Source organism: Neopsephotus bourkii, unplaced genomic scaffold, assembly GCF_033783945.1.
Source record: "Neopsephotus bourkii isolate Nb327-2 ecotype Australia unplaced genomic scaffold, CSIRO-AGI_Nbou_v1 NB_1825, whole genome shotgun sequence".
Taxonomy (NCBI): domain Eukaryota; kingdom Metazoa; phylum Chordata; class Aves; order Psittaciformes; family Psittacidae; genus Neopsephotus; species Neopsephotus bourkii.
The window spans coordinates 13,784,676-13,801,617 of record NW_026902298.1 but is presented as its reverse complement, the minus strand read 5'-3'; the positions used below and the strand labels follow the sequence as shown (position 1 = coordinate 13,801,617).

Sequence of the window (16,942 nt, the reverse complement as noted above, 5' to 3'; positions counted from 1 at the left end):
TCTCCACGTTAAGATTCAGGAGTTGGATACTCAGCAAACCACCTAGGGCCACATAGACAGCTCAAAGGGCTTTTGCTGTAGTACTGTCCCACCTCCCTTGAGCACTCCCACGGCCTTATTCAGCACCTTTTCTGTGCATGCTCAATGCAAGCCCACAGTGTTCTGTTACCCTCAGCTGAGCCATGGGCTACAGACAACTGCACTTATGGCCTCTGTACACACAGAAGGAAGTTAGGGGAGGGAGTGCAGGGGAGGAGGCAGGCGATCAGGGCGGGACCTGCCGTCCCTCGGTTCCCCGCACGACCGGACCGGGCCGGGTCAGCACCGCTCCCGTCGCGCTATACCCCTTATAACCCTGGGGTTATGAGGCAGGTGACGGGCTCCCTGTGCCGGGCCAGCTCCCGTGGCTGGCAGAGGCGGCTGCCCTGGCCCAGCCCCCCACGGACCCCTGTGATGGCTTCCCCCCGCAGCCTCTCCTCGGCGGCCCCCTCAATCCGCCTCTCGCCCGCCGCCCGCAGCCTCTTCGACGAGCCGCTGGCCATCGCCGTGCAGGGCCTGGGCCCGCGGCAGCCGATCACGCTGCGGACGTCTTTGCGGGACGAGACGGGCGAGCTCTTCCAGGCCTGCGCCCGCTACCAAGCGGGACACGACGGGGAGCTGGACCTCGCCCGCTGCCCCGCGTTGCCGGGAGGCAGCTTCTGCGGCCTGGAGCCCATGGGGCTGCTCTGGGGTTTGCAGCCCCAGAAGCCCTTCTGGCGGCTGGTGAAGCGGGACGTGCAAACTCCCTTCGTCCTGGAGCTGGACGTGTTTGATGGCCACGGGGACCCTCCCGGGCGGCTCCTGGCCCAGGCACAGCACGAGCGGGCGTTCCTGCGGGATGGGGTGCGCAGGGTCCCGGTGCGAGACGGGAGGATCCGGGCAACGCTTTTCCTGCCTCCCGGTGAGTACCGGCCGTGCCGGGCTCCTTCTCCCGCGGGTGCAGCCTCCGCTCTCGGCCCTGTGCTCCCAACGCCGGAGCCAGCCCCGCTCCAGAGTCCCCTTGTGCCCGGAACCACGCAGAGGACAAGGGAGGGGCTGGACCTCACCAGCTGGCACTGGGCAGTCTTCAAGAGCAGCCTAATGAGCCCGACCAGCGTTGATCTGCTAGCCACACTCCTCACCTACCATAACGACACGGGCTAAAACACATTCTTATCTCAACCCACTGTTTTTTTATATTTTTTTTTTTTTTTTATTCCTGATGCTCTTTCCTATCCCTTGGGGATGGGGGGAGTAAGCAGCTGTGTGGTACTTAGTTGCCATCTGGGGTTAAACCAGGACAGCCCTTTTGATGGGAATCAGGGAAGTCTCTTTTGGTGTGGTTCTGCTGCCAGTGCACTGTTGTAGCTGCAGTTGGCACTTGTTCTTCAACCTTCAGCAACCCCACAACAAAAGGGTCCTCTGAGTTATGAGGCAAGGTGGACAGCTGATTAATTTCCTCTGTCTCCAAGGCAGCTATACTAGAAGTCCATCAGTACCCTTTTGGGTCTTTGAAGTACCCTCTCCTGAGATAGTCTATGCCAAGGATGCCAGTCGCAGTGGGGTGCTTTTGCCACTCCATCTCAGGCTGATTTCAGTCTCCAGTACAGTCAGTCAGCTGTTGGTATCCCCCTGCCTCCCTGAAATACAAAAGGGTTCTGCCTCTTGATGGCATTAGGGTACACTGTGCAGCGGTGTCTGCCAGGGCCTTACATGCCTGTGAGTCTGATGAGGCAGACCATCTGACGCACACAGTCCAGTAAACCTGCTGTCCGTTTCCCCCACCTGGCTGGTCACAGGATTCTCCACTTACTTCTTGCAGATATGGGTTAGAATTTCTTTCCATAGGATCATGAGTACGATCTGCCTTTCCACTCTTGTCTGGAAAACTGCCCACTGGAGACTCGAGAAGCAACTTTCCTGGAAGAACACCCATTTGTGATTGGTTTTCCTTGCAATTCACGTACCTGTGCCTCTAGGGTTGAGGCAGGTTTTTCATCCCACTATGCTCTTTGAGTTGCTAGATCAGTTTATCCGCAGCTGAAATGAGGGAGGAAAAGATGTCTTCATATTCCCGGAGTTGGCAAACCACTTCATCCACCGTTGATGGCACTTCATCTCTTCAGCTTACTGCCAGTGAGTTGGCATATGATGACGGCACACTCGATACAAATTCCTGCCACATGCCTTATGTGCACTGGTCTTCATCTGGATCTGTGGGTAACTGTGCACTTCCATGTCATGACAAATCATTTCTAGCATGGCTAATTCCCTCAGGTATTGGATAAATCTCTCTATTGCAGTCCACTTGCCTGGGCACTATAAAACATCTTTCTTGAAGGGATACCTTTCCTTCTCAGCTAGCAGGAGCTACCTCCAGAGGCTGAGGACTTGTGTTCCTCTCCCAATCACCTTCTCAATGCCCCCTTCCCAGCTGCTTGGCTTCCCTATCCTCTAATTCCAGATTGTTAACTCCGTTATCCCAGCATTGGAACAGCCAGGTGATAATGTGCTCACCTGGATGACTGCTGAAATCCTTCACATATCCCTCAGCTTACTCAGGAATACATATTGAGACCTTAACCTATTCTGCCTGTTCCTCTCATTCTTGTGATGGCCCTGCTTCATCTTTCCTCAGTTCATTTATTCTTGTGTATAGGGGTGACTGATACTGGTACAGGCTGATTCTCTGGTTCAGTTGCAGAGTCTGTCACCAGGATGAGAGTAACTGCAGTGCTTGTAATTTTGCTGTCAGATCCAGAGTCCTTCTTTTCCTTTTGAGGGTATTGGAGAGTTGAGAAGGGCTCTGTAGGCATGGGCCAGGCCCCAGGACTTTGCAGTGGTATGTATCTCTCCAGAATTGCCAGTGTGACAGTATACTTTTTCCAAATACTGTACTCCTTTTCCCAGATTCCATACTTGCTCAGGAGTGAAATTCTAAAATGCTGGAGGTGCTCACTGGCCTATGTACTTGCTGATATTGTGCCCGTCCCATCCCTCCCCCCCGCTACTCATAACTATTGAGCCTCGGGGCTGATCTCTGGGCAATATTTTTAAATAGCTGATTACCTTAAACAGACCTCAAGCATATTCAGCAACATGCTGGTTCCTAGTGATAGGGCCATGCTGGTTACAAGGGTATTCAAACACTGTTCAAAATATTTTAAATTCTCAATTGCTCATGTCAGATCTGTTGTTATCTCAACTGTTTGAGCCCCACATTGGGTGCCAAAAAGGACTCTTGAGGTTAAACACCAGTCAGCAACTAAGTACCACACAACCACTCGCTTACTGCCCCTCTGCCCTGGGGGATAAGGAGGAGAACCAGGGGAAAAAAAAGGTAGAAACCTTGCGGGTTGAGATAAGAACAGTTTAATAAAGTAAGCAATAACAATCACAGTAACATTTTTAAAAGGAAATTAAGAGAAAGGAATAAAACAACCAAGGAAAAATCCCCAAGTGTTGCACAACACAATTGCTCACCACTCACTGATTGATACCCATCCTGTCCCCGAGCAGTGCTCTGGCCTTCCAGGTAACTCCCTGCAGTTTGTATACTGGGCATAATGTGCTGTTTTATGGAATACCCCTTTGGCTAGTTCAGGTCAGGTGTCCTGTCTCTGCTCCCTGCTGGCTTCTTGTGCCCATCCTCACTGACAGAGCTAGAGAGACCGAAAAATCCTTATCAGGGTAAGCATTACCTAGCAACAGCTAAACTATCCGTGTGTTATCAGCACTGTTCTCAGACTAAATCGGAAACACAGCACTGCACCAGCTACTAGGAAGAAATTAACTCTTATCTTGGTCAAAACCAGAGCACAAGGGATCCCTTCCATTCACTTCAGCCACAGGTTTCCTGATGTTATCCAGAACATTAGCAAGCTTGCTATTTTGTGTTGTCTTGTTTAATTTTGAAGCAATGTAGCCATTTACTGAAAACTGGCACAGTAATTTAGGACTCTTACGACCATTCTGCTGCTCTAGGTTTTTTTCTTTTATAAAAAGATGCATTCCCAGGCCTATGAATTTAGAATATAAATTAAAAATTGTGGGTTAACATGTGCTGTAGTCTCTTGCAGGAAATGGCCCCTTTCCAGGCATTATTGACTTGTGTGGAGCTGGAGGAGGACTCCTCGAATACAGAGCATGCCTGCTGGCCAACTATGGCTTTGCTGTGCTGGCTCTGGCTTACTATGGCTATGAAGATCTTCCCAAACAGATGAAGGAACTCCACCTGGAATATTTTGAAGAAGCCGTAAACTATATGTTACAACACACCCAGGTTGGTTTGTTCATTGACACTGTCACTAGAGGGAACTCTAGTTAGTCAGGTCCTGTCAGACTGCAGGTGTGGCAGAGCTGCTGTACTTAAAACAGCACCTTCATTCAAGTTGGCTGTAATTAATTTGTTTTATATCTTTAACTCCCATTACAATGGTTCTCTAGTAGATTATTCCAGTTCTTCCTCTTGAACTGGCCAGGTGACACAGTGACACATAGGTCACATACTGGTAACTTCTGCTTCATTCAGCCCAGTGTCATAACCAGGGTGGTAGTTGTCTGGAGGCTTACTGGACTTCCAGTGGGGCTTTTAGGTTTATGCTCTGTAGAATGTCCTTCAGAACTAAACACTCTTTTTAGCTGTGGAGCACAATAGCCTTCTATGATCCAGGTCTCAAGGAAGTCCACCAGTACACATTTATTGCTGTCTATTTTATAAGCTGCTAAAATTACTCCAACTGTTGCTTCTGGTGAGCTACTAAAAACTTTGGGTTTTAGTAGCTAGTTTTGAACTTGGGGATCCTTCTAAGCCAACACCTCCTGGAAGAGAACCCTGCTCAGTTCTGCAACTCCTTCCAGGTAGCTGTGCATGACAGTAACTAGAATTGCACAAGGCAACACCTGGTTTCTCTCTAGGCCTTGAAATAAACACCTTCCTTGACCTCAGAAAGATGAGCAGTTGTTAAAGGTCTTGCTTGCTTTTCAGTTACCCTAACGCTAAGTTTGTGCCACCTGTCTCCCCAAAAAACTCTGAAAAATGCTTCCCACATATTAGTTTTTTTACCCCTGAGAGCAGTACCATAGCCTTCCATTAACACCTCCACTCATGCCCTCACCGTATTTTTAACATGTTGTGAATTTTCAGCTATGTTTTCTAATTTCTCCCCATGTCTCAGTCAGTCGATTTGGAGCCTATTAGGCTGGTGATAAGGTACAGAAGGTATTAAATTTTAATGCTGTCTCAGAGTCCACTTTACCCCTATGGGTCTTTGTATATTGGAGCAGTTATGATATTAGCTAACCTCCTTCCAGTATCCTTAGAGGACTTCAGCAGCCTGTAAGATCATTTAGTCTTCCCATTCTAGTTATTTTTTCTGTGTAAAAGAAAATGAAGGTAAGCTATTCTAGACTGACTCCAGAGGATTGTACAATTCACTTAGAAAAATGGGCTTAGTAGGTTGTATTTTTTTTAAGATACATTTTAATTAGTAAGTTACCTCACATACTTCCCCTTTCACTGTTAGACACCAAGTATACTAGACAAACAGGAGAGGGCTGGAGTCTGCTACCCCATTTTAGCTTCTTAATAGGGGACTCAAAGGCAGTGGTTGAACAAAAGAAATATTCATATAAATATTATCATAATGGATGACAGTATCATTGTCATTGCTGATGCTGTTTTGCACTGATAGGAAGTATTTGTAGAAGAGGCCTCCCCTGCACCTTCCCCCTTCTCCCCTGAACTGCTGTATAAGAAAAATGAATCCAGGGCTGCACATTGTATGCTTTTTACAAGCACAGCTGTACCCTCTGCATATGCTTCAGCACTGAACCTTGTAGATTTGTTGGGGTGATGCTGCAGTCTCAGCACAGTGCTCCAGGGTCCCTCAGACATAGGTGCTGCACACAGGACCTTAGATTCCTGTACCTGGGGTCCAGATTCAGGATAGACATGGCTGTGGACATGGCAACATTTTAAAGAAGTGGTTGTGGTTTCTCTTCTCTCCCTTCCAGGTTAAAGGCCCAGGGATTGGGTTGCTTGGAATTTCCAAAGGGGGCGAACTGTGTATCTCCATGGCCTCCTTTCTAAAGGGTATCACAGCCACTGCCCTTATAAATGGCTCAGTGGCAAATGTGGGCGCAGTGCTCTGCTACAAGGACATCACCATTCCACCCCTTGGTCTCAGCCCAGAACGTGTCAAGATTAGCAAGTCTGGGATTGCTGACATTATTGATGCACTGAACAACCCACTAGAAGGGCCTGACCGCCAAAGCTTCATCCCTCTGGAGAAGGCTGAGTGTCGCTTCTTGTTCATTGTTGGCCAGGATGATCACAACTGGAAAAGTGAATTCTTTGCAGTTGAGGGGAGCAAACGTTTGCAAGCTCACGGGAAGGAAAAGCCTGAGATAGTCTGCTATCCTGGAGCAGGGCACTACATTGAACCCCCTTTTTTCCCAATGTGTGCAGCCTCAATGCACCAGCTGGTTGGCAAGCCTGTGATTTGGGGAGGAGAGCCCAAGGCACACTGTGAGGCACAAGTAGATGCTTGGCAGCAGATCCAAGCTTTCTTCTGCAAACACCTCATGGGCAAGCCATCTGGAACATCCAGTAAGCTGTGATGTGACTTAGGTTACTTTAGAGACGAAAAGTCTGGTGTTTCAGATTTGTTTTGTTATAGAACTCTGAATGAGAACAAAGAACATCAGAGAATAAGTTGCTGGGTTTCTTGGGGGATGATAGTAAGTGAAGGCATGAGGGCTGCTTTCTTTTAACACCCTCCTCTAACATCGGTTAGAGGTCTTAGTGCCATGTTATGTATAGTATTGGATTACAAGCTGTAGATAAATGATGGTGGTAAGGTTGGCTCTGCTTTGAATGTTAATTTAACTGGAAGGTAACTTATTCAAGCTGAGAACTGGGATGAGAATTTGCCTTGGTTTTCTTAGAAGAAACATTATGTTTGCCATTATCCTTACCAGAGCCATCTTTGTGCTCTGTTTTTTCTGGAAGCAGCTGTTCTGTCTTCCTGCCTCCACTAATCTTTCTGTTCTCCCTGGGCACATCGTTGTTCCTTCCTCTTTTCCTATATCACTGAGATGCATCTGCCTTAACACTTAGTATCTAGTATTTCATTCACCAAAAGAAGCAGTACTGTGCCTGCATCTTCAGAGAATACATCTCTCATTTACAGCCAACAACAGTCCATAGCCTAATGTGACCTGGGCACATGCACTAGAAATTAGACATTAATACAGTTTTGGAAGGTTCATAGGCATGAAGAAACAACAGAATTGGACCCGTTAGTAGCTATACATGGAGCTGCTGGTGGGTATCTCCTCAGCAAGGCTGGATATCCCTGCGCAGGTCCACGGCACTGCTGGAGGTCAGTTTCTCCCTGCCTGTACATTCCCTTTATGCCTTCACAGCTGCCTGCTTGTAAGTGCTTGTAAGCACTGATAAAAATAGCAAGTCCGTGAAGCTGGCATGGCAGCTCCACGAGGCAGCTTTGCCTTGCCATGGAGTAGCGAGTTGTGGCCCTGTGTTGCATCTCCATCCCACCAGGCCACACAGGCCACATTCCCTGAGGAATGGGGACCAGCCGAACACTTCCCAACCCCTGCCTGGGGATACCCCATAACTCCTGGCACCGACTGCGAGTCTGAGGCGAGAAGCACTGACTCGCTCGTGGGGTGCTGGTGCGTTGCGCTGTTGGATACAAGTCAGGTTTTAACGGGTCAGTGCCGAGGCGGGTGGATGTGGTCTGGGCTGCTGTTCGTCTTGAGATGAATTCTGCAGGTGTGTTTGTGCGGTTTGCGTTCCCTTTATTTGTAACGGATTAAAATCAAACGTTAGCCAGCGGCTCGCCGCTCAGGATGGACTGGGGGAAGCTCCCGGGGGCGGGAATGGCCGCTGGTGGGGATCGGCCTCTCCCGCCCCGGCTCTGTCCAGGCGGGAGGACCGGGGGTTCTGCTATCGATTGAGGGCGTCTGGAAGGGGCGGTGGCAGCGCTACCGTTTCTGCCGTTGGCGCAGGGCTGCCGCCTACCTGCCGCCATCATGTGGAGAGCTGTCGCTGTCGCGTCGGCCCCGGCGCGGGCCCTGTTCCGCGCCCCTCGGCGACCGGCCGTAAGCGTGGCCGTGTCCCCCGCCGCCGCGCTGGCGGACGAGCGGGTGGAGACGCGGGTGGCGGGGCTGGGCCCTGGGCAGCCGGTGACCCTGCGGGCGGTGGCAGCGGATGAGCGCGGATGCCTCTTCCAGTCGTGCGCGCACTATCGGGCGGACGGCCGCGGCGAGCTGCACCTGGGCACGGACGCTTCGCAGGGCGGGGACTACACCGGCGTGGAGCCCATGGGGCTCTTCTGGAGCCTCGCTCCCGCCGGCATGGAGAGGCCTTACCAGCGGCTCGTTCCCCGCAGCACCGGCACCCCGATGAAGGTGGAGATGTTGGTGCACCAGGGCCATAGCCGGCCCGGCGCCTTCCCCGGGCCCGTGGTGGCCAAGGCCGAGGTGGAGAGGTGGTTTACGGCCCCCGGCGTGCGGAGGATCCGGCTGAAGGAGGGAAGAGTAAGGGGCTCTCTCTTCCTGCCGCCGGGTGAGTGCCCGGCCGGAGGCCTTCGTCCTGTGGCTGGCGGTCCCCTGCTGCCTCTGGCCAGAGCAAGAAAAGTCTTTAAAAAAAACAAGTGCAAAGGGAATCGCCCGGGAAATCCATATTCCATAAGAGATCTGAACGCCACCCTGCATACAGGGTTTTTTTGCTTGAAATCTGACGGAGACGTTTCCGAAGGCTTCTCGGGACGCGGCCCGGCTTTTGTACGGCCACACTGCCTGGTCCTTACCGGCAGCACCGAGCAGGGCAGGGACGGGCAGATGGCTCTTACGGGACAGAAGCTAAATGAGAATGAACAGGAGTTGTGAGTGTACAGTGTAGCTGCTCTTGGGCTATGCTTTTTCAGTAGGTTTGGTGTTTGCTCTGGACTTGCCAGAATCAGTAACACTGAGAAAAGCTAGTACATTTCATTGTGTGAGCCTGTGCTAAATCTCCCAAGGATTTTACCCTGAGTATGATCAAATTGAAAAGGCATTTTTCTTCCTTGTGAAACACATGCCAGTAAGCAGAGCAGTGGAAGAGATTCAAGAAAATACAAGTATTCCTTCTCTGTTACACCAGAGCCAAAGCTCAGTTAATAGTTGAGCTACTTCAGTTGTACTATGGTATAAAGGCAAAATAGATTTCTGAGCAAGTTTTAGCTGTTCTGCTTGTGGGATGGTTGTGCTTTATGAGGTGTGATATTTCGATGGACTGGTAGTGCTGCTGGAAAATGAAACTTTACACTGATGATGCTGTGTGTACACATAAGCCATGATTTAAACTTCTTGCATTTCCCTGAGTGTCATGCTGCTAGAACTGCCCTCCCTATTGCCTCTAATTTGTAGCAGCTTGGTTAAGCAAATCCTGTAAATATCACTACAGTTATTAGGAATTTAAGTATTAGGGAATTATCTCCAAACAAATAATCTTTATCCATTTAGATAAGGATACAAAGTCCACTGAAGAGGGAAAAAAAAAAAAAAAGCAACAACCGAGATTGAACTTTGAATTTTGGTTCAGATGTTTAATCATCATGCTGGGCTTTTCATAACTGAGACGTGGTTGTTGTGATATATCCTCCCTTAGAAGATGGGCTGGATTTCTGCTGAGCTCAGTGGGAATCCAGAGATCTGAAAGATGGAACTGCATTTTTCCCTTCAGAAAGTGTAGTGTTGCAATAGCATGGCAAAATCTGGAATCATTGCTTAAGTGATACTGGCATTCTTGATGGAGGATCCAGTTACAGCGTTGCTACCAAACCTGTCTTTGCTCCTGGAATGGGGAAATGTTAATATTACTCAGATAGGGATGTTAAATGTGAACCACTTTTAGTAAAAGTGAGATGACATGAGAGGGCTTACGCTATGCTTTTGATATGAAAGAGGTTTCTCAATTCAGGCCTAAGAGTTACAGAAAGGTTTTCTTTGGTTTTAAGCAATAGTGAAGTTGACTAGCCCATTTATTCCTTCTTTTGAGGAGCTATGCAGAAACTGTATACCTGGGCAGTCCAAGATCCTTGTGTAAGTTAAAGGTTGTCTTCATGAGAGAGAAGTACATTCATGCTTGACTGTGTTCCGATCACATGCTTGCTAGAAAGCTTTCTGGGTGGGGATGATAAATTAAAGCACTTTTTTTTTCCCTAACCATCTAGCCTGACTGTTGTTAACTAAAGGTTACTGCTGATCATGGCATTATGATAAATTTATCCAGGCATATTTTCTCTCAAGTAGAATATTGAACTTCTGTGGAAAATTACAGAACTGAAAGAAAAAGAGCCCAAAAGCATGTTTAAGTCCTTCTATGACTTCCTAATGCTTTAAGTTAAGAGATTTCCACCATCTAGTATGTCTTGTCCAGAACTTCCTTTTCTTAAACACCTTGAAAAGCCAGAGGTCTTGCCTTTGTTGCACACAGGCAATGCCTGAGTTAATGCATTCTCACACAAGCATGTACTTTTTCTGCCAATATGATTGTAGCAAGCTGGATCCGTGCACATAGGTGGTGTCATCCTGGTGGCCAGGGTTCTTTCATAGTTCCAAGAGGTAGTAGTATCCTTAGCGTTTTAACTCAAGATCTGCTGGCATGGCATACAGTAATATCACAACACAACCTTGGCTGCAAAACCATGTTGATTTCAAGTTGTGGTTCTGATTCTTTCTGTAGGTTTGTGGGACTGATTGTACATGTCTGCACATATTTATCTGTGTATCAGTCACGCACACATAACCATATCCATACAGCTCTCAGTTTTACTCTCTTCACATCTGCAGTAGCAGTTCTGTTGCCAAATGTTACAGTGCTGATGTTGAGATAGAGATATTAAGCCCAGTTGATTTCATAGAGTAACAGGTGTCTCTTTCCTGTGCTTTGCTCAATGCACTTTATTCCAGAGTTTGTGTAAGTTTTGTAGGATTTACTTCCAATGCTCAGTGCTCTTGCCTCATTAGTAATGGGCTTGCACTTTGCTAAATAAGGTATGACTTCTTTGTGGGGAAAAGAGATGATTCAGGGTCTGATTGTTCCGAGGGAGGTAGGTTAAGACCACTGAAAAATGCATTTAAAAAAAAAACCCCAAGTTTAACTGTTCATGTATTTCTTACAGGAAGGTAAGAACCTGTTCATAGTTTGAAAAAGGCTGAAGTGGGCTACAGCACTGGTTCTCTTATATCTGCTGAGCAAATGAAAAAGTAATGAGTATTAATAGAAAATCTCTTAAGCCATCCGTATTTTGTTGTTCACTCTTCACCAGATAGTTTTAGTGTATTGTTTGATAACTTGTCCTCTATACCCCTTCTTTTTAATATAGGGGATGGCCCCTTTCCAGGAGTGATCGACATGTATGGGGATGAAGGGGGTTTGGTTGAATTTAGATCCAGTCTCCTGGCTACCCGTGGCTTTGCTGCTCTTTCGCTGCCATATTTTGACTTTGAAGATCTGCCCAAGGTCATGAAAGAATTCCAGCTTGAGTACTTTGAGGAGGCAGCTAGATTCCTACAGCGTCATCCCAAGGTGAGTGGAATGAGACACCTCAGCAGAAGGGAGGATTCAGCAGTCACGCCAAGTGGTGGCAGTAGTGTTTTTGGAGTGTAAGTTTCTGCTGGGAAGTTTTAGGCCAAATAATGGAAAAAGTATAGGTCCTGCATAGGTTGATATGCATATGACTGCAGAGTGACTTCTAGCATGAGCTGGATATAAATTCATGCTGGAAACTAGATTTCTGATCATTAGAACAGTCAAAAGCAGCATGACCAGCAGTTCAAAGGAGGTGATCCTGCCCCTCTACTCTGCTCTTGTGAGACCTCACTTGGAGTATTGTGTACAGTTCTGGTGTCCTCAACATGAAAAGGACATGGACCTGGTGGAACAAATCCAGAGGAGGGCTGTGAGGATGATCAGGGAACTGGAGCACCTCCTGTATGAAGATAGGCTCAGAAAGTTGGGGCTGTTCAGCCTCGAGAAGGCTGCGTGGAGACCTCATAGCAGCCTTCCAGTATCTGAAGGAAGCATAGAAGGATGCTGGGGAGGGACTCTTTGTTAGGGACTGTAGTGATAGGACAAGGGGTAACGAGTTCAATCTTAAACAGGGGAAGTTTAGATTGGATACAAGGAGGAAGTTCTTTACTCTTAGGGTGGTGAGGCACTGGAATAGGTTGCAGCACGTTTGCCGATGACACCAAGCTGTGTGGTTCGTTTGATACGCTGGAGGGAAGGAATGCCATCCAGAGGGACCTTGACATGCTTGTGAGGTGGGCTGATGCCAACCTCATGAAGTTTAACCATGCCAAGTGCAAGGTCCTACACCTGGGTCGGAGCAATCCCAGGCACAGCTACAGGCTGGGCAGAGAAGAGATGCAGAGCAGCCCTGTGGAGAAGGACTTGGGGGTGCTGGTTGATGAGAAAATGAACATGAGCCAGCAGTGTGCGCTTGCAGCCCAGAAAGCCAACCGTATCCTGGGCTGCATCAAAAGGAGTGTGACCAGCAGGTCAAAGGAGGTGATCCTGCCCCTTTATTCTGTGCTCGTGAGACCTCACTTGGAGTATTGTGTACAGTTCTGGTGTCCTCAACATAAAAAGGACATGGATCTGTTGGAACAAGTCCAGAGGAGGGCCACGAGGATGATCAGGGGACTGGAGCACCTCCCATATGAAGACAGGCTGAGAAAGTTGGGGCTGTTCAGCCTGGAGAAGAGAAGGCTGCGTGGAGACCTCATAGCAGCCTTCCAGTATCTGAAGGGGGCATATAGGGATGCTGGGGAGGGACTCTTCATTAGGGACTGTAGTGATAGGACAAGGGGTAATGGGTTAAAACTTAAACGGGAGGTTTAGATTGGATATAAGGAGGAAATTCTTTCCTGTTAGGGTGGTGAGGCACTGGAATAGGTTGCCCAAGGAGGTTGTGAATGCTCCATCCCTGGCAGTGTTCAAGGCCAGGTTGGATGAGGCCTTGGGTGATATGGTTTAGAGCGAGGTGTCCCTGCCCGTGGCAGGGGGGTTGGAACTTAATGATCTTAAGGTCCTTTCCAACCCTAACTATTCTATGATTCTACTGTGAGGGTGGTGAGGCACTGGAATGGGTTGCCCGAGGAAGTTGTGAATGCTCCATCCCTGGCAGTGTTCAAGGCCAGGTTGGACAGAGCCTTGGGTGGCGTGGTTTAGTATGAGGTGTCCCTGCGCATGGCAGGGGGGTTGGAACTTGATGGTCTTAAGATCCTTTACAACCCTAACTATTCTGTGATTCTATCAAGTACTGGAATAGCACCTAACCAGGAGCAGTGGTGATAAAGATTATTTAATTATTTTTTAAAATGAAAGCAATTAGTTTAAGAGAAGATGGTACAAAGCTGCTCAATAGTCAGCAAAGGAATGCATTTGATGGCTTGGGATGTTTTCAGGTTTACTTTCTGGGCTAGAAAAGGTCAAGACTAAAAATTACTTATCCTTCAAATGTAATTTGTGAGGTTACTTTGTTTGCCTGAGACATGTATAGCAACAGATTGTGTTTGATTTTCCTGCTGCCTGTTTTAGGAAAAAGAGAAAATAGCATCAAAATAAGCAGTTAGGACTAGGGTTAGGGTTGTGTCTGTGTTGTTTTATGGGATTTGCCAGCTCTGAAAAACAAGACACTAAACAGAGAGAGGAGCCAGGGTCCAGGCTGTAGCTTTCCAACAGGTCACATCAATAAGTAACCTATTTTTATTTTTTTTTAATAATACAACTCCAAAGGCATTTAATGGCTAAATCCATTATAATTCACACTTCCTTTATTCCTTTCTTCCCCTCTTCCCCACCCCCTATCTTATCTGAAGGTGAAGGGACCAGGAGTTGGAGTGATTGGGACTGGGAAAGGGGCAGAATTAGCACTCTCCATGATCACCTTCCTGCCTGAAGTAGTGGCTGCGGTCTGTATCTCCGGCTGTAGTTCAAACACAGTTGCAGACCTCCATTATGGTGAGATGACTCTGCCTGGGCTGCGTTTTGATATGAATAAGGTCAGTGTTTCTGACAATGGTGTATTTGACATTTTTGAAGCTCTGGATGACCCAACAAATCCTGACAATTCTCCTTGCACGATCCCCATTGAAAAAGCAGAAGGTCACTTTCTCTTAGTTGTAGGGGAAGATGATCGTATGTGGAAGAGCTCCTTATATGCTGAGCTGGCAATTGGGCGTCTACGCCAGCATGGAAAAGAAAACTTTAAACTCTTGAGTTATCCAGGAGCTGGTCACCGAATTGATCCTCCTTCTACTCCATTTTGTCAAGTAGCTATGGATCGTGTTCTGGGCGTGCCTGTTCTGGGGGGTGGAGAGAGCAAAGCACATGCCCATGCACAGGAACACTCTTGGGGGAAGATTCAGGAGTTTCTGCACTTGCATTTGGGATGAACACTTAACCACCTGCAAACTGTGGCAGAACTGCAGAGGACTGAGCTTGAGCCAACAAAATGACTGGTGAATTGGAGGGACTGACTGAGAAAAGCTTTGAAATGTGAAATAACCAAATGACTACTTAGCTACAAGCATAAATCCAAAAAGAAAGGTATTTCTTTGGGCTAGTTTAAGTTATTTTAACTGGGTACACAGAGGTGAAGTGAAACAATGATAAATTGACTGCACTGTAGTACAAATTAGACAGCCTGAATTGGTCATGATGTCAAGTAACAAGTACCTGAAGAGAGTAGTACGTACTTTTTTGCTTGCAGTATTTATGACTTGGAATTTAACAGTTAGCCTACACTCTCAGCAATTACAGACTGGATCACACCTCAGAAATGATGGCAATGAATGATAAACTTTGCCATCAAAATGATGAATGATTCTGGCTTTTGGTCTTAAGTTATCTTAGCCCAGATCTCCCACATTACGGCCATATACACTTGGGAAATGTTCCCTATATACATGAAGCTGGGGATATCTGTTTGTAAGGAGGCTCGTATACCTTGACCTTAGGTAGTAGTCTTCTGGTGACACCATCTCTTTCCAACAAAAACTCTAGTGTGGGAAAATGAAGAGAACTTCTGTCATCCAGGGACAATGGCAACACTAGCACTGTCTTGGATTAGGGATGTAACCATCTGTTCCTCTTATGTCTTGGACTGGCGTTTGACGCTCAGTATTCAAATGCTGTTGGATAGGTTAAAGCATGGTTAAATTAGTTATGCTGCGTGCAGGTCTTAAATCTCTCCTCATTGCTTGTTTCAAACTAATAGCACCTGTCATTAAGTTAGGGATTAATTACTTGTGGGACTCATTATATGATGTCAATGGATGATGACAGTTGTTCTTAGGAAGGAAGTGGAGTTGAGAGACAGAAAACCTAGTTAATAGAAGATTTAAGACTGTAAAAAGCTGTCACCTTATGGCAATGATTAACTTATAATACTTAAAACCACAAACCGATACACTCCTCTGTCTGCATCATCCCTTCCCCCACCCCAAACCCTGCCTCCAAAACAAGCAAACCCAGGATATCTTTTCTATGACTGCCTGAGATTGCTGAGGGTGAGATTTTTAATCCTAATGAATTTTTGGCTAGTGCCTGATTTTTCCCCACCATTTAGGCAGAAAGAAGCAACTTACTCCCAAATGAATTGATCTCTCACAGGGGTCTCACTGGAGGGGTGCCAGCATTGAAGGCCTGTTTAAGAAGGGCCTCTGTCAGTACAGTTTCTCCTTCCAAGGTTATTTTGTCAGACCAGTTTGAGAGGAAGATATAAAACCTTCATCTGATAAAGGCTTTGAAATGTGAAATAACCAAATGACTACTTAGGTACAAGTGTAAATCCAAAAAGAAAGGGATTTGTAGGAATCCAGGAAGATACAAAACCTTCATCTGTGGTACTCAGTTCTGCTTTGCTCTCAGGGATCTTTTCTCTCCAGTTAACTGTCATTATGCTGCTGTTCAGGTCTCATTAACTTTCTGCAACTCTTATTACTCCTTATCATTTGATTGAAGTCACATGTTCTCCAGACACCATCGCTGCCAGTTGAACAATTTATCCACCCACTTCTTACAAGAGAAGTTCCATCCTGCTCACTCCGCACAAAATGTCTTTACACCCAGTCTCTCCAAACTCCCCCACTGGCTGAAGAGGCGTTTGCAGAGTCCTGGCTGGTGCTTGAACCTCCACTAGAACTGGCAGCCCAGGAAGTCCAGAACCACAGCCTGCAGTGATGTGCGTGTTAATGTCACCCATGGTTAGTACCCTGCCTTTTATTCAAGCTGCAGCTATAGAGGAAAGGGTTGTCCAATGGTTTATTTGTTTGGTCTGCTTCATCAGGTGCATCTTCAGTAGTTAGAACAGTTTTATTGTGGTAGAGCAGCACGCCCTCTAACCTTGTTTTGTTACCCATCTGTGACTCCACACTGCAGTCCTACCTCAGCATATCCGTTGCCATGAACAATTATGAGCTGGAGGTTCAGGAAGTAAATGTTGTTAATAAACCAAAAACCAGGTAGCTTGAAAGTCCTCGGACTTTGTTTCTAAAGCACAAGCCTTTAAAATAATTCAGTGTTAGATGTTGTCAGATATATGCAATTTGAAAGAGAAGTAAAACTATATAAAAAAGCAAGAATTTGATGTTATATTTTTGTTTCTGAACAGTTCATTTGTTTTGAAAGCTGAATGATATTTTTTTAAGCAAAGGAGGAAAAATAAAAGAGATGTAATTTTACTGTGAAGATTCTTTTGTGAACGGGTCAGGGTGCTCCTGGACAAAGTAAATCACAGAAGTGCCTGTAGAAGGTCTTTTGCACTAGTATTTTGTATATTTACAGTGCACTTGGAGACCAGAGTTACAATGTAGACACTCCATAGGTTGTGCATATGCTGAACTG

The 16,942-nt window shown here is 46.9% G+C and overlaps 2 protein-coding genes across 2 annotated transcripts; both read left to right on the top strand.

Annotated features, from left to right (window-relative positions):
- The first annotated feature begins 334 nt into the window (after positions 1-334).
- Positions 335-6,947, top strand: LOC133207074 (acyl-coenzyme A thioesterase 1-like). Its single transcript, XM_061343636.1, has 3 exons — positions 335-940; positions 4,098-4,300; positions 6,034-6,947. The coding sequence occupies exons 1-3, from the start codon at positions 364-366 to the stop codon at positions 6,637-6,639; spliced, it is 1,386 nt and encodes a 461-aa protein (XP_061199620.1). The 5' UTR covers positions 335-363; the 3' UTR covers positions 6,640-6,947.
- An 888-nt stretch (positions 6,948-7,835) lies between these two features.
- On the top strand, positions 7,836-16,779 carry LOC133207073 (acyl-coenzyme A thioesterase 5-like). Its single transcript, XM_061343635.1, has 3 exons — positions 7,836-8,611; positions 11,415-11,617; positions 13,915-16,779. The coding sequence occupies exons 1-3, from the start codon at positions 8,077-8,079 to the stop codon at positions 14,488-14,490; spliced, it is 1,314 nt and encodes a 437-aa protein (XP_061199619.1). The 5' UTR covers positions 7,836-8,076; the 3' UTR covers positions 14,491-16,779.
- Positions 16,780-16,942: the final 163 nt, after the last annotated feature.